Source organism: Emydura macquarii, unplaced genomic scaffold (assembly GCF_026122565.2).
Source record: "Emydura macquarii macquarii isolate MOO-44397 ecotype Brisbane River unplaced genomic scaffold, CSIRO-AGI_Emac_v2 contig_2531, whole genome shotgun sequence".
Taxonomy (NCBI): domain Eukaryota; kingdom Metazoa; phylum Chordata; order Testudines; family Chelidae; genus Emydura; species Emydura macquarii.
Genome location: NW_027132668.1, coordinates 10,570,341 through 10,592,879, shown reverse-complemented (window position 1 = coordinate 10,592,879; position 22,539 = coordinate 10,570,341). Strand labels below are relative to the sequence as shown.

Sequence of the window (22,539 nt, the reverse complement as noted above, 5' to 3'; positions counted from 1 at the left end):
AAGGCAAACAGAGATAGATTCCTTGTTGAATACTGTATTAGAACTCTGTCTCCAACTAGGAAGAGCGTTCTAGTAAGTGTATGTAGAGTGCCCAGCACCACAGAGCCCTGATCTCTATTAGGTCCTCTAGGCACTACTATAATACAAATAATAACCAAGAATGCTCTGCCACTAGCCCCCTGCTAATTATGGGTCAGCTCGAGACAGCAGGAATCTTTCCAATCCTTCATGCTCCCACATGCCCCCAAACAAGTGCCAGGTGCAGTCCCCAAGTCTGCTTCCTCCACACCAGCCTGCATAGCATAAGAAACCACACAGAGGGCCAGTCATTATTTGGCTACATAGTACTGGAGAACACCAACCAAGTAGGCCAACCAGTACTGCCTGACACTCCAGAGGGGTTGTCTCTTACTGTGTCCCAAAGCCCCTGCACGCAAGCCAGCAAACAGACCAACTCTGGATAATGTTTTAAGTTCACTTGGCACACGTGTAGACAACCACATGAGGGGTATGGCAAGGGATAATCAGCCTATGTCTGCTCCTATAAGGAAACGGGCAAAGGCTCCCATCGTGCACCACCTCCCCGTGCGGCTCAGGCTCTTTGAGCATTAACGGAAAGCATAAGGGCTAAATGCAAAGTTAAAATATTTCCTTCTTGCAAATTAGCATGTGTTCAGTTGCTTTGAAAATGTTTAAAAATTTAATCAGATTATAACAGGAGTTAAACACTAAGGGCCAAATCCTGCCCCTCACTTACACCTTTGCTGAGGGCAAAATTTGTTCCTTAAAAAAAGATACTGATTTAAAAAAACAAAACCCTGTACAATTCCAAAAGAAATACTAAAAGTCATTTACTGATTTTAATTATTGTTTCTGTTAACAGAAATGCAGATGACTGTAGAACAGTAAGATTTATTCATAGAAAGCCTGATTCACCTTAAAGAAACAGGAATAAAGTGGTTTCATGTCAACAACAAACAAACAAAAATCCTACAGAAAGCATGCCCTCAAAGACTTTATTCCTTTAATAAATAATGTATTTTATTGCATATGGCTATTAAGGAGAGCATCCATGATCAATACAGACTAAATACAATACACTACTCTAGTTCCATTTATTCTTGTCTCCAGCAGCATCACATTTATCCTTATATACAGCGTGTACATTGGAAGACACAGCAAGATAAGTTAAGTCTCTTGTCATATCACAATAGCAAGAAATATATTTAATATCTTGATATCCAGAAACAATACGTACCCAAAAAGAAAACACTGCTTAATAACTATTAAGGTTATATAGCAAAAAAATATTTTAAATTTAAGGTAAGTCAGGCAAAATGTACAAAGACCCAATATACATTGTGAAGTTTTAGCAAACATAACATTTATACATTTTGGTTCCATTCTGTAAACTAAATCAAGAATGTAAATATTGCATATGCCTTTTGTGAAATATACAGGATAGAAGAGAACTGAGTACATCATCAAGTTTTCTTTTTAAGTTGCTGTATGAATATTAACCATTTTGTTATAGTGGCATGATCTTACAATTGGTACAGAGGGCTTCTTTGAAGTAGAAGTTAAAACATTGCATTCAGCAGGTACCACATTCAGTGCTATTGTTAGGGTGGGGGGAGGGAGGGGTTATATAGCAAATGTCAACAATTGTATTTGTTTCAGGTCCATAACTGAACAAGTACTAACTTCAAACATTTTAGAAACATTTATCAGGCTTTAAAAAACCAGATGTAAGCTCATTTGAATTGATCTTAGATCCATATTGTACAGTTTATGCACTGCTGTGTTGCAAGACCCCAGAAAATTACACAGAAAAAAAAAAGTGTGTCGCAGGGTGGAAAAGGGATTAGTTTACATTCATCTTTGTCTTGTAATACAATCCTCTGTTCTAGAAGTTCAGCATGTAAGCAGGAAGACTTTGCATTGCCATTGTATTTGTAAGACATTGACTTTTGTCTTCCTCAAAAAAAATGTTTATATAATGCAGTCTGTTTATAGTGATGTATAGGTTCTCCACTTATCACAGAGAATTTGAAAAAAAAAAAAAAATCACACACAACTCAAATGACTTAGTGTAATACTTACATGACTATCTGAGCAGGCACTGGGGAGGTACCCTTAAAAATAATTTTATATGAACTCTTTGTTAAATTTATCAAGGAAGCAACAAGGTGATACAACATTCTGTTAGTCTGGTGCAAATATTGTAGGTGACATTTGTGATAATAGCCACCACGTCACTGGTATTTTCAGAATACTGAAAATTTAAAATAAATGGGCATCCTTGTAAAGAACTCTAGATAAGTGGCTGCAATTTTTATTTTTCCCTTATTTAATGATGCCTTTAGCTGGAATGTTACTTTCTGGTAAGAGGCAAATATTAGTACTTTCTGGATGGCATTAGAATTAACATTTCAATCTGTCCAATACTTACCACCATCCTGGCATTTCTAGAATGCCTGGGTGGACTTTTGGTTACGAGAAATGCAGCTAAAATCAGGGTCAATTGACAAATACGAGCTTGTAAATAGCAGAAAAAGCGTTTGCAATTTGAAGTACCTACATAAACACCTACTTAAGAGAGGATTAAACAAGTGCGTCAAAGGTAAAAAGAGAGAGACCCCCCCAATGCAGTTTGATTATTTTTAACTTACTTTGCTTCAGTTACACATTTTATAACTATTCTGAATCTTTCGTCAAAGTCCGATCCACAAAGTTTCATTTCATTTTAGACTTTTCAGTGCCCACATTGGGCTTTGTCTGATAAGTAAACACTCCAGCTAGTGATTTAGAACCAACCAGCAGCTGAGCGGTATACTTTAAAAAGTTCAGTAAGGCTGAAGACTGTTCTAGAGAGATACTCAGCATAGAGATAAAGGAGGTCCTGTTATACACCAACAATACAAATCCGGCTTTACTTCGAACTGAGGTAGTACTGTGGTAGGCTTGAATTTATGCCAGTAAATACCAGATTTTACTGCTTTTGCAGGTGTTTGCAGAATCCCCTAATATGCTGAAGAATAAATACAGTGCGTCTCTTCAGAAAAAAGAAATGAAGGCATTGGCCATAAGTTAAAGAGGCCGGTTGAAAAGTTCCGCATTTCTAAACATCTTTAATAAAGTCTGTCAAAACAGCAGCACAATGATACTGTAGATGTCAATGACAGGAAATGAGTGAGGCAGGTTGCTCTCCCTTCCTTGCTGATCTGTTGTCCAGTATAGTCCATAACTGTTTTGAAAATTAAGTAACCGTCCAGACCAACAACAAAAAATAAAGTAAACCTTAAGCAGCTTCAGATTTTAAAAAACATAAGACAAGCAGCTTCTTTCAATGTTGTACTCTGTTGTTTGAGGTCATGGTGATAAAAATAACTCCTTCACTCTGGCGGGGGGGAACAAAATGAAACAAGGTCAATAAATACAACACAAATCAAGTTGCTGATTTAAAAACCACAAAGAGATTATTTTACCTTTACGGCAGGCTTTAATGACCAAAAAAAGGTATCTACATAAGAATTACCTATAAAAATATGCTCACATATCTCACATGGTATTACATGGAGGAAAAGGGGATCAGGAGCATTTTCCAACCTCATACTATTTTGTTTTCATGACCGTAAATGATAACTGTTCAAAATCACCAAACGTGATTTGGGGAGGAAAATGGGAAAGGAAATGAAAAAAATCCCCCCTCCCCCAACCCCATTCCTTTCTGACCAGCACTGGTTTGTATTAATATTAAGGTACAAGTTCTAGAAAATATATAGTAACAACAGTTTTCAATCTAGTTGGAAGCTATCTAGTGGAGTCTACTTCTAGATATTGAAAAACAAGATTATCCTGACAATATTTTGTATGAAGGGCAAGTCTTCTCAAAAGATAAATGAGTATATATAATGGATAATCATCTGACAATTATTTCAGTTACTAAGAAATCTACTGTGCCAGATGAAGACCTAAAAAACTCTGCTGCTGGAAAGGAAAATGGCCAAAGAACAAACAAACAAAAAGCCCAACCAACCAAAACAGCTATCCTCTCCTTTACCTTTCAATCCAATAAATGTATAGAATGAATAATGGCTGTTGCCTAAATAGCTGCCTCAAAGGGCCAAGCAACAGTATACTGTATATTTTTCTGAATCCCATTTTATTTTAAGAGAGTCACACTGTTTTAAAGAACCCAGCTGAACTGCATCAGGTTCTTTTATTATAAAGAAATAATGACAGATATGTCCCACTGACATACAGCTGCACCGTCATAGTTCTTAACTCACAACTTTAAGAGGATTTGTTATGATGGCTATTAAAAAAACAACAAATTTCCTTGATGTGTGGCTTTTTTAAATATAGATTGCTTTTAGCTTCTTATTATTTACAGCAGTTGAGCATACATAACAATTAACAGAAATCAGAGACCTTGTAAATTTACAAAATAGCATATGCGTAGTACAATATCAGATAATATGAATGCAAAATTATGTTCATGTTAGGTACTCCTCATGATGCCTGATTTGTTTAATTTTATCTTTGCAGCAAAACTTAGTTTTAAAAGCTCCAAGGAATCTGAAGGTGAACTGCAAACTTTTTGCCAAAATTAAAGGGTGCTTGGAATGCCAGGGAAAAAAAAAATCATATATCTGTTCAGAAATGTAGGCCTGGATCCAGCAGTCTCCAAGGCAAAAATCCCTGTTAACTTTGAGTGGAAGTTTGCCTGAGTATGGACATAAGATCAAGGATGTACTGTCAGTGTACTTTATCATGTATTTCTTAACTTTGGGATGTAAAATAAATGTAAAAACAAATATAAAGCTGATACATAAGTTATACATGAAACTTGGATAATTAACAAAAATGTAAATATAGTATTTACATAATTGATTTTCCCCATATTGATTCCTGATTAACCAAACACCACGGCTTGTTACAAAACTACACGAAAATCATTGTATGCGCATTAATTCTAAAACCTACTACACCAAGTTTATCCAAGAAAAGTGACTTGTTGAAATCAATGGGAGCTACTGAGTGTTCAGCACTTTTGAAAGCCAGGCTACTTATTTAGGTGCCTAAATACAGACTTGGAGCCTAAATTTATGCACCCATTTTTGAAAATTTGGCCTTTGCTTCTAACCTCTAAAAAGCCTACTGCAGTCTAGCTTCTAGTTACAGATAAAAGAAACCCACACACATTTTGACTATGCGGGAAGAAGACCAACAGCCTATTAATCTGGGTGGGGATTACAAACTTCAGAAGGGACATGCAAATTAGTGACTGGTACAATACAGGATGGTAAGTGAGATGCTCTTATTTAAATTGAAAGATAAAAATGATTTTTAATGCATAATTAACCTGTGGAATTCATAAGAAACAAGAAATTGTTATGATAGAAGTGTAATGGTCCACCATTCAGGGTCTTATAAGAAAAGTAAATGGATATGTTAAGCACCCACCTCAAGCTCCCTCTGTGTAGTAAAAACCGCTGCAGCCAAGGAGGTTGACAGCTAGGGCCATGTGGCAAGCACTTTAGAGAGGTGAGAGCATGGAGCTACTGGGGGTTTCCTACCTTTCAAAATCAGGGCCTGGAACAAACCTGTAGTGTAGGCAGTCAGCGTGAGTGTGCTGCATTGTCTTACACGTCTGTGTGGGTCTATGAGGAGAAACAGAGTCAAGAGAGTCACTTCTCAGGATAGGGCACAAAGGCCTGGTCAGTTGCTTCTACAAAGAGACTGTCTTGCATGCAGTTTTGTTCCTACTGCTGGGTTTAAGGAAGCAGGAAGTGTTTGTACATAAACAGACTACACTAAAAAACAGCCTGACTCTAGTTTTGTCTACACTGCCGGCGGCACTGTCAGCAGTGCAGGATCAATTCTGCAGGAATCGATTGAGTGGCAGTGGAGACCCGCTCAATCGATCCCGGAAGTTGACGCCGTTAATCCAACCCAGCAAGGAGTGTAAGGCTGCGTCAACCAGAGGGCATTTCCCATTGGCGCAGTGCAGTGGAGACGCCATGGTAAGTAGAAGTTAGTAAGTCGACGGGAAATACGCAAGCTACTCTACATAGCTTGCATATCTCCCGTTGACTGCTGCCGAAATCCACCTGTAGTGTAAACCAGGCCTCTGTAACACTGATCTCTTATCTGAGCAGAAATCATCCTGCAAAGTTCCAATTTTCACTACTGCTCAAAAGGGCAATAATATAACTGAAGCCAATACTTTAATAGGATTTAAAAGGGGATCAAATGTCTATTATCTATATGGATAATAAGAATAACCCTGATTACAGTCATTAGGACTTTTGTATGTAAAGGAACATAAGCACACGATGAAGAAGCTTCTGCTTTGGGAAGATTATTCCAAAACTTCCCGTGAGTTGTCATGCACCTTCCTCAGAAGCATCTAGAACTAGCTGCTTCCAGAAATAGGATGCTAGTCCAGGTGGTCTGATCTAATACAGCAACTGCTGTTAATAAAAGCTACAAGTTACCACTAGTCTAGATTTTGTACTATTTTAAGAAATATTTTAAGAAATCTCTGTAAACTACAGTTTAGTTTACATGTATTAAGGCAGCAGTTCCCAACCTGTGGTCCGCGGACCCTTGGGACCCAGAGGGTCCACGGAAAAGAAAAATAAAAACATCCTCACCAAGAAAATGTACAATTTCGAATAAAAAATCATTTCATATAGTTTCTAAAAATGTACGACTAATATATTTTACAACTAGTAGCATGTGGTGGTCCGCAAAACGTTTGGAGGTTGAAAAGGGATCTGCACACTCGAAAACGTTGGGAACCGTTGTATTAAGGAATATCATAATGCAAATGGTGAGTAAACAGCATCTCTCTTACTGCCCTGTTAGAGACACTTATTCAGAAGAATAATTTAGGAATCTGACCCATAATAAAGTGTACTTGTACAATGATTTGAAGCGCGAGTCAACAAGATACTTAACTGTGTGACTCTAATGATTCTACTCACATGCTTAAATACATTCTTCAACTGGGCTCTTAAGGCCTGATCCAAAGCTCAATAATGTCAGTGAAATTGTTTCCATTAACTTCAATAGGCTCTGGATCAGGCTTTTAATGAGGAAAGGAGCAATAAATACTGCTACATGTGGTGCCATGAGATCCACATCAAACTTCTTGTTGCAGCTTCAGAGGAAGCCATTTACCTGCTTGCCCAAAATAAAGATGCTAGTTCCTGACAAGTACTATCTGTTAAATTTCACTTTGGACATTAGTATCTTGTATGCAAAAATAGGCTCCAATTCAGCAGCATTTAACTATGTGCTTAACTTAAGCATTTATAGAAATGCCATGGATTGCAATGAGACTACATACGTCCCATTGATTTTAGATCTTAGAAGTTAAGTGCACGATCAAATGATCTGCTTGCCTGGGGCCAAAATTTGCAAGCTACAAGATAGGTTCCTGACTGCTTCCAGAAAGAGAAAATGTTCAATACCTTAATCAAAGCATCATATATAGGGCCCTCCAAAGTAACACACAGTAAGAGATGCTGCAGATAATGCAATTTCCATTTAACTATGCTGGTTGTATCCAGTTGGGAAAAAAAGATCAAAAATCATAAACAGTGACAATAAGCCAAACCAGAGCATATTGCATGGAGGAAAAATTCATGGATATTTAACAAACCAATCTGTGTGTTAACACATGGGTTAAACAAATATTATATATTTGGGAGATGTATGCATCTGATTGGTCCCTGCTATAGGGTTCACAAAAATCTGTCAAAATACAAAACCTGATATAATTTCTACTATCTAAATTGTTTACTCCAAATGGTTTTGGGGCATATGAAGAAGAGAGCCACAATTACAAGACCATAGTTTCCAAAACTACCAAAGGTAAAACTCATTCAAATTGCATGAATGCGTCTCTTGTGTGCACAAAGCAAGAAACAAATAAAATTAGCTAGAAAACTATTCAGAGCCGTGACTTATCCAACACCATGTGTACAGATATATAATGATTAGGCAATTAAAACAAATTCAGTCTGCTTATTAAATTTGCAAAGTCAGTAAGTAAGTAGTGAATAAAAGCGTAATAGGTCTTAATTCCTAAAAATAAATATAATTCTCATCTACTGATACACATACAAAGGAACAGTTACTGATATGGCTCAATGCAAAACACATTGTCGGTCATTTACAACAAAGACATTTACTCCAGAGGCAGTGTGATCTAGTGAACAGGACAGCAGATTGGGACTTAGAACACCTGGGTTCTATTTCCAACTCTGCCACTGGCTTACTGTGTGACCTTTGACATGTCACTTCACCTCGCTTTCCCATTAATTTCCTCCTATCCTGCAGCTATCTTGTACCTAAAGATACCTTTAGGTATCTTGAAAACACACTAACACGTGGTCCCAGTGAAATCACAGGAATTCCTCATGATAGTGAAGTTAAGCACACGTGTGTGTGTGTAGGAACCAAGCCACAGACTGTAAACTCTCGGGGACAGGATCTCTTATTCTGTAGTTGCATGGTGCCTAGCACAGCAGGGCCCTGACCTGAACTGGAGCCTCCAAGCAGTCCTGTAATACAAAATTTTTAAAAAACCCAATAAATTAAGGACATATACTGTATTGCAATTACGTTATTTGAAGGGAAGGGAAAGGAAAGGAAAGGAAAGGAAAGGAAAGGAAAGGAAAGGAAAGGAAAGGATCAGAATGAAAACAAATCTCTAAACTTTCTGATCAGTCCACAGTGATATAGATCAGGAGCTAAATCCTGACCTTATTCCATCAGTTATTCAGGAAGTTACTTAGGAACATGTTTAACTTTAAATGAGTAGCCCGCCTGAATTCAGCAAGACTACTCATGTGCTTAAGTTATGCATGTGCTTAATTAGGGGGTCTCCGCAAGTTGGATTTAATGGGACTACTCATGTAAGAAAAGCAAAGTTTTGCCCCTGATCAAAGGAAAAGGTTTAAGACCAGAGTTTATCTATTTGCGAAAGCAACCTGCATTTCCTCTAGAACAAAATAATTAAAGCGTCCACAATTACTTTCCATCTGATGCAATATATATACACATTTCAAAGGAAAAACAATTTAATTACGAAAGATGTGATGCTTTTTGTTCAAACGAGTTATATTTGGGCCTAATTTGAGGCAGGCTGATCAAAAGAATATGCTTTTTTTGGGTTTGTTGTTCTATTAATGTCACTTAAATATGGACTTTTAAATTTAGATAAAATGGGAACTGGATGAATATAGGCTCCGAGTAACTAACTATACACCAATCAAAATAAATAACTGCACACCATGTAATCATAGACTTTTAAATAGGCCGAGCAGGGTTTATGTAGATATTGTTATCTACTTTAAAATGACTGTTATGGTACTTAACACTTGGGTTCAATAATCAGAACAAAAAGCCTAATTGTTTGAATTTAATTAACACAAAAAGAGATTCTATCCTCTGAAGTGGGAAACATATTGCCACATAACTTGAAAAAGCTGCTGTGTGCTACTACCTGCAAGTGCTCTACAATTTTTTTCAGATACTTAATAACGAACACTATACATTAGAGGCTAAGATAGGTACCAGTACTCTTTGACATTATGCACACTTTCACTCTTAGGCCCAAATTCTGTCCATAGTCAGTAAGAATTGTATACATAAGAATCAGAGGACAGATTCTGGGTATTAGTTTAATTTTTGTTTTCAATACAAACTGGAAATTTTTAACATTAACTTCTTTAACTACATAGCACTTTCTCCTATTAAAAATGTATATACCTCTCTTTTTTGAGAACACTGAGTGATTATTTTCACTTGAATTTTCTATTGCAGTATAATGGGTCGATCCTGCAATGGAACTACACATCATAGTAAGTGCTATGCTTAGGTTCTTGCATAATCTCGTTCTAAATTTGGTATAAACTGTATTTCAATATCTATTTGTTAATCTCATTGTATATATTATATTGCTCCAATTCCTTTAAAAAAGTATAAATGTATGAGTCCAACAAGCTGAATACTTAAAAGTTGTTAATACAACTTTACAAATAAGATTAATTTCCTTAGCTTTTTACTTTTGTAAAAAATCCATGTAAAGGACAGAAAACTATCTGCTCATAAAATGTGCACTACAGCAAAACATTTAAAATGCCTTAATTACTTTACCCCACGATTAAAAGTCAGTGTAATTCAAACACCTACAATAGATAGCCTTATATTTTAAAGATTAATTTATTCAGCTGATCAAGTATCTAATAATTTCAATGTATTTTTCTAATGAGAGTAAATTATTGCAATTGAATGTAATTGCTCTTCTGGAAAATGTTTAATTATTGGAAACTTTTTATGCTGTCTACATTTAAATTAGGAGTTAAAAGGGAAAGATCCCAAGAATGTGTTAGAAGAGACAGGTTTAAAGAGAAAGAATCTGAAAGCACTGTATATTTATACTTGCCTAAATCTGCAAGTCAGGGCATTAAAATAAAGTCTTTCAACAAGGTAAACTTTCTTGTATAGATTGGCTGCAGGTCAATACACCTCTAAATCTTTCATGATAAAAAGGAATTTTAAAAAATGAGTATGAGTTCATCAAGTCAATGCCAGTTAGGGTGGTTGCTCTTTTGTGAATTTGTTATTCAAGTATTCATCTGAAACCAAGTTATAGATCAGTGGATGCTCCACTCCCTTAAGTAGGGCTGGCTGAGTTTTCCCTTACTTATTTTGAGCCTGATATAGCATGCTCTTTAGGTTCAGTTGCAAAATGGCTGTGAGGATGTCAATGTTGACTAGCCACTTTTTGAAGTCACTGGCTTCAAGATGCTCTCAATGACAATCACCTCACCATTAGAGAAGAGAACCTGCAGAAATTTAAAGTTTGGTAAAGCCTTTAAAAACATATGTGGGGGAAAAATGGTTCTGTCTCTTTACGTTTTGAGAATGCACTAAAACCACCCAGTCAAATAAGTGGATTTTAGTTTATCGCTAGTGAAGTCAATTTTCAGAACTTCACCTCCGTCAGCTGCCCGGAGTGCTAAAGTTGTTCTCTATCTTCTACATATAGAGTTTTGCCTATAACTTGAAATCCTACAGCAGCACAGCTGCAGTGCTACAACTGGGCTCCTGTAGCGCTTCAGTGTAGATGCTACCTACACAAATGTTTCTCCCGTTAGCGCAGATAATCCACTTTCCCAAAACTGAGTAGCTAGGTTGACGGAAGAATTAACTTTTTAGTGTAGACCATACCTTAAGGTCTGGTGCACACACTGCAATGACCACTCCAACCCCCTATGCTGACAAAACTGCCCTGTTTTTTCGACAAAATAAAAGCATCTCGATGAGGGGCTTAGGGCTTTTGTTGGCATAGTTACAGTGGTGAAGGGGCAGTCTCACAGACTAAGGTCAGAAGGGACCATTATGATCATCTGACCTCCTGCACAATGCAGGCCACAGAACTTCACCTACCCACTCCTGTCAGAGATCCCTAACCTAAGACTGAGTTAATGAAGTTCTCAAATCATGGTTTAAAGACTTCAAGAGAATCCACCACCAAGCGACCCGTGCATGCTCCATGCTGCAGAGGAAGACGAAAAAGCCCCAGGGCCCATACCAATCTGCTCTAGTGGGAAAATTCCTTCCTGACCCCAAATATGGTGATCAGTTAAACCCTGAGTATGTGGGCAAGTCACCCAAGAAAGAATTCTCTGTAGTAACTCAGAACCCACCCCATCAAACGTCCCATCACAGGCCATTGGGCATATTTACCGCTAATAATCTAAGCTCAGTCAATTGCCAATTTAGGCTGTCCCATCCACCATCCCCTCCATAAACTTATCAAGCTCAGTCTTGAAGCCAGTTAGGTTTCCTTCCCCCCGCCCGCCCACCCCCCACTCCCTCTGAAAGACTGTTCCAGAACTTCACTCCCCTGATGGTTAGAAACTTTCATCTAATTTCAAAGTCTAAACTTCCAGATGGCCAGTTTATATCCATTAGTTCTTGTGCCCACATGGGTGCTGAAAAATAACTCCTCTCGCTGGTATTTATCCCTCTGATGTATTTATAGAGAGCAATCATATCTCCCCTCAGCCTTCTTTTGGTTAGGCTAAACAAGCCAACCTCTTTGAGTCTCCTCTCATAAGGCAGGTTTTCCATTCCTAGTAGCCCTTGTCTGCACCTGTTCCAGTTTGAATTCATCTTTCTTAAACATGGGAGACCAGAACTGCACACAGCATTCCAGGTGAGGTCTGACCAACGCCTTGTATAACAGTACTAACACCTCCCTGTCTCTACCGGAAGTACCTCACCTGTGCATCCTAGGATCGCATTAGCTTTTTTCACAGCCACATCAGATTGACAACTCATAGTCATCCTGTGACCAACCAATACGCCCTGGTCCTTCTCCTCCTGTCACTTCCAACTGATGCATCCCCAGCTTATAGCAAAAGTTCTGGTTATTAGTCCCTAAGTGCATGACTTTGCACTTTCCACTATTAAATTTCATCCTATTTCTATTACTCCAGTTTACAAGGTCATTCTTTCTCTGTATTAGCAATACCTCACAACTTTGTGTCGTCCGCAAACTTTATTAGCGCATTGCCACTTTTTGTGCTGCTCCAATGTGAAATTGACAAGGGGCGCGGCTGGCTCTCACTCCACCGGGGAGTGGGGCGAGAAGCCCCAGCTGCTGCAAGCCCTGGGCAGCTGGAGCCTGGCTCCTGGCTGCGATCCGGGACGCGGCCAATGGGGAGAGGAGAAGTCCCCGCATGCCTGCCCTCACCTCTCAGCTGGGACCGGGAAGGGGAGAAGTCCCCTTGTGGCTGCCCACCACTGGCAGTCCTCAGGGAGCCCAGGAATCTGTGGGCTCCCTGATATGGGTCTCTCAGCTCCGCACATTGCCCCTTAGGTCAGTGGAAGTGCTCGTGGGAAGGATGCACTCTACTGACCCAAGGAGAGCAGTGTGGACATCAGCCACACAGTAATTATAGCAGTGGCTGTAAGTCAACTTATCTTATGTTGACTTATTTTTTTAGTATAGAAAAGGCCCTAGTGTGTTTACCGAGACTACATCATCCTAATAAATTGATCTTACAAATGCTGAATCTGATCTACATCATTCAATCAAAATAGAATTAGTTCTATTTCTAGTATTAAACCACTGGGAAACAGACTAGTCACTTCAAAGTACTCATAAACGAGGACCTGAGCCAGATTCTGCCCCTCAAATGCTAGTATCCAATTTAATTGACTCTTACTATACCCCTTCAGTTTGAATTCACCCTAAAATCTCTCTTCTGCCATCAGATGCACCCTGGGGCTCATACAATCCTGCATGTTTATATTTATAAAAGCACTCCTGACCCGAACAACTGAAGACAACTGGACAAAGTCTAGTCTCAGTTACAGGTCTGCAATGTCATTCATTTCTACTTCAATAGGGTTGCACTCCTATAACTAAGAGCAGACTTTGTCTCAGCGTTACTGGCCTAATGCTTACCGCTCTTCAGCAATGCTTTCGGGCTCCATGAAAATATTTGAAAACACCTGCCCACATACCCTCCAATAAAACTCCCAAGTAGTCTTTAGTCCTGGTTTTTCCTGTGAACGGATAAATAAAACCAATTGCATATTATCTGAATGTATTTAAGATTAATATCTTAATCTTAATAAGAGTTGGAAGGTTGTCACATTAACACCATAAATATCCCACTGCACGTCACACCTGAAGACAAACTGATATACCCTTTAAAAACAGAGACAACAAACTTGGTAAGTAGTTTAAATACGTAATATCAATCTTTAAAATCATTAAAATGTCTTATTCACAGTCCACTATCTCAAGCAAAAATACACAAGTTGTATTGAATGAATGAAGATTATTCCTAGCTGCACTACATGCATCTCGAATCCTCTTACCTAATAGCTTCCTGGAGGGATAAAGTGAAGCAAACCATTATTCATTAGCTCTGCTAGACCGAACAGACGCCAAAGCTTCACTTTTACAAAGGTAGTTAAGGAATGTGAATATAAGTTGCCAAGCTACCTACTCCAAGGAGCAATAAGAATGTCTGAGTCAAGTGAGGAATCTCAGTTTAAACAACAGCAAATATTCTACATGCTAGTTTTCAGCTCTGAGATCTACAGTACATGAAAAGTCCAGTTCCTTAAAAAAAAAAAAAAAACTTGTTTAACTATGAAAATACCTATCTGACTCAAGCAATGCTCTCAAAACTTTAACGTTATTTAGGAAAGGAGGAAAACATTTTACTAACATTTAAGAACCTAGTATTATTTATGTCCCAAAGTACAAACCCCATAACGGTTCATTTTCTTCTGTAAAGACGGGATTGTCAGTGAATGTTTATCTAAAGTATAACCTCAAACAGAGCTCTAGGGTCTTGTAATGTATTATTTCAAGTGTTCCTTTCTTTCTGTACTTAAAAGGGCTTCTAGTTTTGTTTTGTTTTTTAGTTGCTGTGATTTGCTCCGGAGTAAACATGCTTGTAAGATATAAGTAAATTTCAACTATCTTAAAAAGATCCACTGATGCCTCATATAAAACTTTGAGAAAATTCTATTTAGCAACGAATTTGATTATAACTAGGTATTTCTTTTTAACATTATATTTCATGGATCTCGTCCTGTCAATAAAAAAACTGAAGTAACAAAGATCCTTTTTTTGTTAAGAGTACATGCAATCCCACAACCACTCAGCACACAGAACTCCCTCAGACTTCAGTGGGAGTTCCCAGTACAGAGATCTTATAAGAATGGATCCATTTGCAGACATCCTACCTGTCACAGCAGTTTGGGGCATCACAACTGATTGCCGTGAAGATGTGACATCCTAATAACAAGGGACTATAACTTCATGTGAGGTAATAAGCAGTACATGAAATCTTACAAAAGCAAGGGTTCTGTTTTATAAATGCTCAGGGTGACAAGAAAACACTAAAAAGAGGAATAAAAAACACTGAAAATATAGAGCAAGGATATCTTGCAACATACATATATCTAGAGTTTTTCCAGGTGTCAGGAGGTCTTTACAGCATAAGATTCTTTCAAAGGTCTAAGAGCAGGACATCGTGCAAACTTCATGTATTGCATTGACCAGGAAATCTATTGAAAAGAATGCAATCAACAGTGCAGGCAGCTGACCAGCTAAAGAACACTCAAATCCTTTTTAATTTCACATTTGCTGAAGAAATACAATATATCATATACTAAACTAGACTTAGAACAGTCCAGGTCAAGCAGAAGTACTTAGCAATCTCCAGCTGATGAAAATAGGCAACAAGCATCACACCCATTTCATGTCCTTTAGCCAAAAATAGACACACTGTGTTTAAACCAGACAATCTTATTATCACTGCTGAAAGTGAGCAAAATTAAGGGTACTGAACATTTACATTTACACAGAATCTGATCCCAACACAGTAACAGTGTATTCTTCAGAATATTATTTAGGCTAATAAAACAGATGTATATATTTATACTAAAATCTGAAATAGGAATATATTGGGCCAGGTGAGTTAATGGATATTACAATCACCGTCTCTCTCTGGATTCACAATTCAAGACTTAACTAAGATTGAAGGAATTAAGTGATCTTATTCAGTTCTGTAATAAACACTGTTTCACTTGTAAAACGCCTACATTAGGATCCCCCAAAGATATTAAGATCGCTTGGTCAGTCAGAAAATGGGTGGAAATTTTCTTTTCTGAGCCAACTGTGTTCTGTGTTCATGAGCCCCAAATACAGGGCCAGATATGCGTTTTCTGCCATTAGGTATCCCAAATATGGGCTGTCTTCCAAAAGACAACCTGTTATAAAAAATGTGAATAACGTTCCTATCTTATATGTAAAAAGCCCACCCCATCTCTTGCTACTTTCCCCCAGAGCGAGACACATCAGCAGACATCTCAAGAAGCCTGTTCACAAGCAGAGAAGAAAGCTGGAGCACTAAGAGGCAGGCCAATTCTCCGTACACAGACGGCATAACAATTCTGACCACAGCTACGGGATGCCTCTACCTGACTGACAGGTCATCCAAAACAACCAAGACCAAAAAAAAAAAAAAAAATATCAGGCTATATTTTGGGCAACACATTAGAGAAATACCTTTCTGCTCTCTTACTTTTTGCAAATACAACCGATAGAGAACTTGGATGAAATCTATCTTGGGGAAACATTCCTCAAAATCTCACACACAATATAAATCATGTATGAATACGCTTCAGATACACCTAGTTCCCCTAGCTCACAATTTCTCATGTTTATGGGCCAGACCACACATAGCGTGCTGAGAGCTGGCTGGTCACATGGAGATAGTGCTCCTCATTTTCAGTTGCTAAATGTAATTAAAATACCGGGGAAAATAATGGAGTCACAAGGTGGGTGAGGTAATATCTTTGGTTGGATGAATTTCTGTTGGTGAAAGAGACAAGCTTTTGAGCTCCACAGAGCTTAAGATCTGAAGAAGGGCTCGGTGTAAGCTCGAAAGCCTGTCTCTTTCACCAACAGCAGTCGGTCCAATAAAAGATATTACCTCACCCACGTTGTCTCTTTCATTTCCTGGGAACAACATGGCTACAACAACACAGCAAATGGAAAAATAAATGTCAGGAAAGTGAATCATTACTATAGTTCCACAGGGATGGTATGTGCTCACGAATGGTATGAAAGATGGTCTGATCAATCATGACTAGGAGGGGAAATGGCCCGTGTTCTTTATCAAACATGCAGCCCATGCTATGAACAGTACAGAAACCCTGTCCTAGATGGATTAAAAAGACTGTGCATAACAGTTTAAATTAAGGAAGAGTGTAAGAAAGGTCCCACAATCCATGAGTAATTCACGTGTTAGTGATGAAAAGTTCCAGAGGCAGCTGTCTGCATAGCATCTGACCCAAGTGGCTAGCATAACTCCCGGCTTAAAATTAGAAGACATATGGGTTTGTGGTCCATCCTCATACTTATTCTCATTATGCTAAATACTGCATTGGTTTACATACCACATATTCTCGGTGACGTCCATGGAGTAAATAGGGTTAGAATTTGGCCCAGTGTATCCTGCCAGCTGACAATCACTTCACAATTTGATCTCACCGTTGTGACATTGTACTCATCTTTTTTATTATTGAACACTTTTTCATATATTGGCAATATTTCATTTATTGTTCCTAGATAAAAATTTGCTTTGTTTGTATATAATGTGAACGATTATCAGAAAAGTTAACACAATAACCTTCTTCAGATCTGCTACATGTGGAATGTATTTTAAAATAAGGAAGCAAAACAATTTGAACAGTAATACAAATCTAGAAATTGAAATGGTAATCTAACTAACAGATCAACAAATAAAAGAACATGACTTGGAGAAAAGATATTAGTAAAATAATTATTAATCTTTTTAGCCTTTATTTGTTTACCGCAAGGTGGGTAACATACCAAAAGAAATCTAAAGGAAAAACTTCTTTATTAGTGGTGCCTAAAGGCCAAACCACCAGTGCTGTCATTCTTTTCACATTTAGTCCTTCCGTTCACATTCTTAACCATGTAAAAACAGCTGCTTTCTCATCTAGCCCTTGTTCTTGTCACACCTTTTTTAAAGAAGTCATACAAGGCTTACCTCTATCACTTATGTGATAAGCAAAGAATAACTGTCAAAGATACTTAGAAGTCTTTGTCTTTTAAAACTAGTTTTACAATAAGAATTAGAATACATAATACCTGAGTAAGATACAGCTATTCTTCTACTGAAGAAAAAGCAATTATTGTACATGTTCAGGGAAAAAAAAAAGAGAATGCAAAGAAGAGATTAAGGCTTCTGCTTATTCTATGCCTAATTAAGGACAGACAGTACACTTCATATGTAATCATATGAACTCTAGTAAGAAGAAGTCACTGAAGTCATATCCTTTTACAGGAGGACAATAAGTGTAATTCAAACCCATGTCTTGAAAAATAAAAGAAAAATTTACAGGTAATTCAAAAAGTTTTTAAAAATACTATGGGTCAAAACTTCATCACTGTGCTAAGCCAGAGCAAAGAGACTGTGAATAAGAATTGTAATGAAGGGTGGATGTGGGAAAAACAACAGAATCCTCTCTTAACCTAAAAAAACAATGAGAGTCCTGTAGCACTTTAAAGACTAACAAATTTCTGCAGGCATAAGCTTTGGTGGGCTGCAACCCACTTTGTCAGATGCATGAAATGGAAATCACAGATAGGAGGTATATATACATCCAAGGGTAAGAAACAACAATGGGGAGGGTAGGTGTTAGCAAAGTCCATTCAGTTAAGAGTAGATGAGGCCTATTCACAACAGTTGATTAGAAGGTGAGAAAGTGTGCACAGTGACAATTACTTCTTGTAATGAGATAACCATTCCAAGTCCTTATTCAGATCCAGTCTGATTGTGTCAAGTTTGCAGATGAGTTCCAGCTCTGCAGTTTCTCACTGAAGTCTGTTTAAGTTTTTTTTGTAGAAGTATGGCAACTTTCAAATCAGCTACAGAGTGTCCTGGAAGATTGAAGTGCTCTCCGACTGGTTTATGGATGTTACCATTTTTTATGTCTGATTTGTGTCCATTTATTCTTTTGCATAGTGACAGTCGGTTTGGCCAAGTAATTGTCACCGTTCACACATTCTCACCTTCTAATCAACGGTTGTGAATAGGCCTCATCTACCCTAACTGTACTGACTTTGTTAGCACTTGCCCTCCACATTGTTGTTTCTTACCCTTGGATGTATGTATGTATATACCTCCTATCTGTGATTTCCATTTCATGCATCTGACCAAGTGGGTTGCAGCCCACAAAAGCTTATACCCGCAGGAATTTGTTAGTCTTTAAGGTGCTACAAGATTCTCATTGTTTTTGCTGTATACAGACTAACACAGCTACCCCTCTGGAACCTCTCTCAACTTGGGTACAGAGCACTGGTATAGCTACTTACTGCAACCTAAAGGCTACAATAACATCCTTAATGCAGCATGCAGCCTTGCTCTTAAGATCTACTCTTAGATTCATCGGACACTGCCCCGCAGGGCCTTTGCCCGTTCTCCTCTTTGCCACGAGTATTGTGTAGAGTGTCATGGAAGAGCACAAGGACACAGGAACACCATACACAGCCTCACCACCACATTCCCCTCCCTATATAGAAAAGCTGCAAGGGTGTTGTTGCATCTTTCAATTCATAGCTCTTTCTCAAGCTGCAGGATTTTGTCCACTGTTTTTTTCCCCTCTAGATGCCATGTCATGTATAAATTTATTTAAGTGTTGTACTTTGTCCATTTATTTCTTTGGGACCAAAATCTGGCTATATTCAAGTCAATGGCACAACTCCTACTGACTTTGTTACAACCAGGTTCTGACCCCTTATCAAATGTATGGTCATTGTTTTTACAACAGACATGACATAATGTATGGTAATGGTTAGAATTAAGCACCTTTCCTTTTATTGTCACTTCAGCGTTCATGCTAATAAACAACTGGTTTATAATGGGACTTGATCCATAAATGACTTGCAATGTTGAATCAAACTAGTGATGTGTGTATCTGGAAAGCATCCTATTGGAAAACATTCAACAACTGATTACGAGCAATTTTATTTAGTTAAACATTTTCATTGGAGCCCACTACTATACATCTCACATCAAGCCACAAAAAAATTTCTATTTGAAGGCACTGCTGTGGTTCTGTTAAAATATAAAGTTACTTTGGCAGGCATTTAATTTGATGCTAATGATTCAAACAAAACCGTAATTACAAATTTCCTTTTAAAAGTGAATGCAGAGAAGGAAGAAATACCATCCTATAGTTCATATCTACATGCTTGAAAAAAAGTACTTAATGCTGTTTGAGTGTAATTACTACAGTAATGTCACTATAAGTTTATAAATAACTCCATAAAGCAATTGTAGAGACTGTATTTGCCTCCCTGCAGCATATTTATGTTAATTCACAAACTTTTCCTTGCATTTCTCTATGGTACCTGGTAGCACTAATACTAAGATTGTATGCTTGTAACAAACTTAACTTCTATCAGTTTTTTAAGAGGAATTCCCCCATTGACTTCAATAGGAAGACATTTTTATTTTGGGGGGAGGGGAGGAGAGGAGTGGAAGGGGAGGGGAGGAATCCATGTCACCCACAACTTAGTTTTTTTCATAAAAAATCATGGCCTACATAAGTCCAGGCAGCTCACTGTTGAGTTAAGATTCCCTCATGACGTGTTCAAATTTGATTCTATAAGCCCAAATATAGGTTTTAAATGGTTCAAAACTATTACTTACCGTATATATTAAATACATTTAAACAATTTTATCATAAAAATTCTTTTACCTCTCACCATTTCACACACAAATTAATATTAAACAACTAGAGCACCAGGGCTTTTTTTGTAAAATGATTTGAGTTTTGCAGTTGTGCTATGACAAAGCCCTAGCTTTTCCTTCTTGTCATGTCAAGAGATTATAATCATTATAGTTAATATTTAATCAGTATATCTATATTCTCTGTATTTTAGAGGGTTAAAATTTGGTCAGAAATATTTGTTCAAGACTGAAACTTGGCATGAAAGATGTAGGTCTACTCCCCAATATAGCAGTTTTGTCATTATGTCATTGTCATCTGTACGTTGTACAAAGTTAAAAATAGATTACTACAATACAATTGAATATAACTGCCTTTCATAAGGATTACTGCATCCACTGTGGCCCAATCCCATAGTTCTCATGCAGGAAAAGTTCCCCTTTGACTATCAGTGGAAAAAAATCTGCTTGTGTAAGGAGTTTGAGTCCATAGCCTAAAATATGTGAACAAGAACTCAGAAAAATGATAAACAAAAACACCATCTTCATCCATAGGCAAACACTTTCCACAAAATGATCACTCTATATCTGACCTACTGGTCCTCCTCTTCAAAAGAAAACCTGCTCAACACCTTCAAAGAATGAGTCAACACCTCCAAAGCTTGGAGCTTAAATTTGTAACTTTGTTAGACACTAAAAATCATAGATTCAATAAAGACACTGGATCACTGCAACAATCTGTAACCCACTAATGCTCCTAAGTCCTAGGACTGCAAAGATGTTAACTGCTCACTTCACCCTGAATGGTCTCTTGCAACATGCGTTTAACAATCTGTTCCATCTTGTATTTAGCTGTGACACTCTTGAGTACCTTTCCCAGATTTGAAGAAGAGCTATATATAAGCTCAAAAGCTTGTCTCTTTCATCACCAGAAGCTGGCTGAATAAAAGATATTACCTCACCCACATTGTCTCTCCAGTATCCTGGGACCAACACAACTACAACAACACTGCAAACAAAAAGAAGTGTTAATCCATTTAAACAGTCTGCCCCGAAATGTATTCTAGGACTGTTTAAATGTTGACTAGTGCGATCATTAAAAAAAAAAAAAAAAAAGCAAAGCTTTCTCACCGGTCTTTTTGAAAAAGTTTCAAGTCACAAGAAAGAAGAGATTGTGATGGGAAGAAACATCACTGCCCCTGCTCTAGAATTACTTATATACATAACTCAAGCACTGTTGAAAACATAATAGTTTGAATAAATCCAATACTGTTGTGAAAGTATTACACAATACACTGTTAACCACACAAATCATATCACGTATCATATGCTTCCAATAAGAGAATTTTGGGTTTATTCTTGCTGTTTAAACAACGTTCAAGTGTCATGTTGCCAGTTATTGTGCTTGCTTACTTTTCACATTTTCACTCATCTTGTACTATGAAAGCTTGTACTATGAGTCACTATGAGTGACACTATGAGTCACTCTTACTTTCTGGTGGTCACCCAATAGCACAATAGTAGTTCAATGAAAAAGGCACAAACAACTGAGTTTAACTGCCCTAGAAAGTGTTTCCTACCAGGCGGCATACAACCCTTTGTCAAAAAAGTCCTCTGAATTCTCACCTTAAATAGTTTGACAATATCTTTTAAGTACCAATTTAAAGAGATGTTAAACTGCACAGAAAGACTGCACTAGCTATTATTTTTAAATAATACACTCCCTGGAGAACTGAATCAGAGAAGCAAAGCTAAGATTAATTAGATTTTATTTTATCCAATTTAATATTTTTCATTGACGTGATTTTACAATTTACTGGAATGTCTTACTGATGAGTTTCTGTCCTAAAACATATCTACAAGTGTTATTGCAATTCAGCTTTAGATTGCCTATATTCTGAAACAGATTTCGAAATCAACACCACGGGAAAACAAAACACGAGTTTCATATTCTATACCCATCACCATAGCATTTAATCACATAAGTATTGTTAAAGTATCACTCGAAGTTATACAAAATGGAAAGTTTGCCATTATGTTCTACTGTTTCTAAGAAATTTCTGGTATCAGCAAGTTTGCTATTTTGGCATTACACTAAAGCCTTCGTTTCTGACTCCTTCAAACAAAAACAAGCTGTTCAACAATGCCTAATCTGTGTGTCATGTAATCCTGCTTAATACTCTACAAACTCAGGGTAATATTTGGATTGTTCTTGTGA

General features: G+C 37.6%; 1 protein-coding gene across 1 annotated transcript in view; it reads right to left on the bottom strand.

Annotated features, from left to right (window-relative positions):
* Window positions 1-896: 896 nt before the first annotated feature.
* IRS2 (insulin receptor substrate 2) overlaps window positions 897-22,539 on the bottom strand; it is a 33,650-nt gene continuing 12,007 nt past the window's right edge. The window contains exon 2 of the mRNA XM_067563709.1: window positions 897-3,400. Coding sequence (XP_067419810.1) covers window positions 3,396-3,400 — 5 coding nt within the window. The 3' untranslated portion in view covers window positions 897-3,395. The remainder of the gene's footprint in view (window positions 3,401-22,539) is intronic.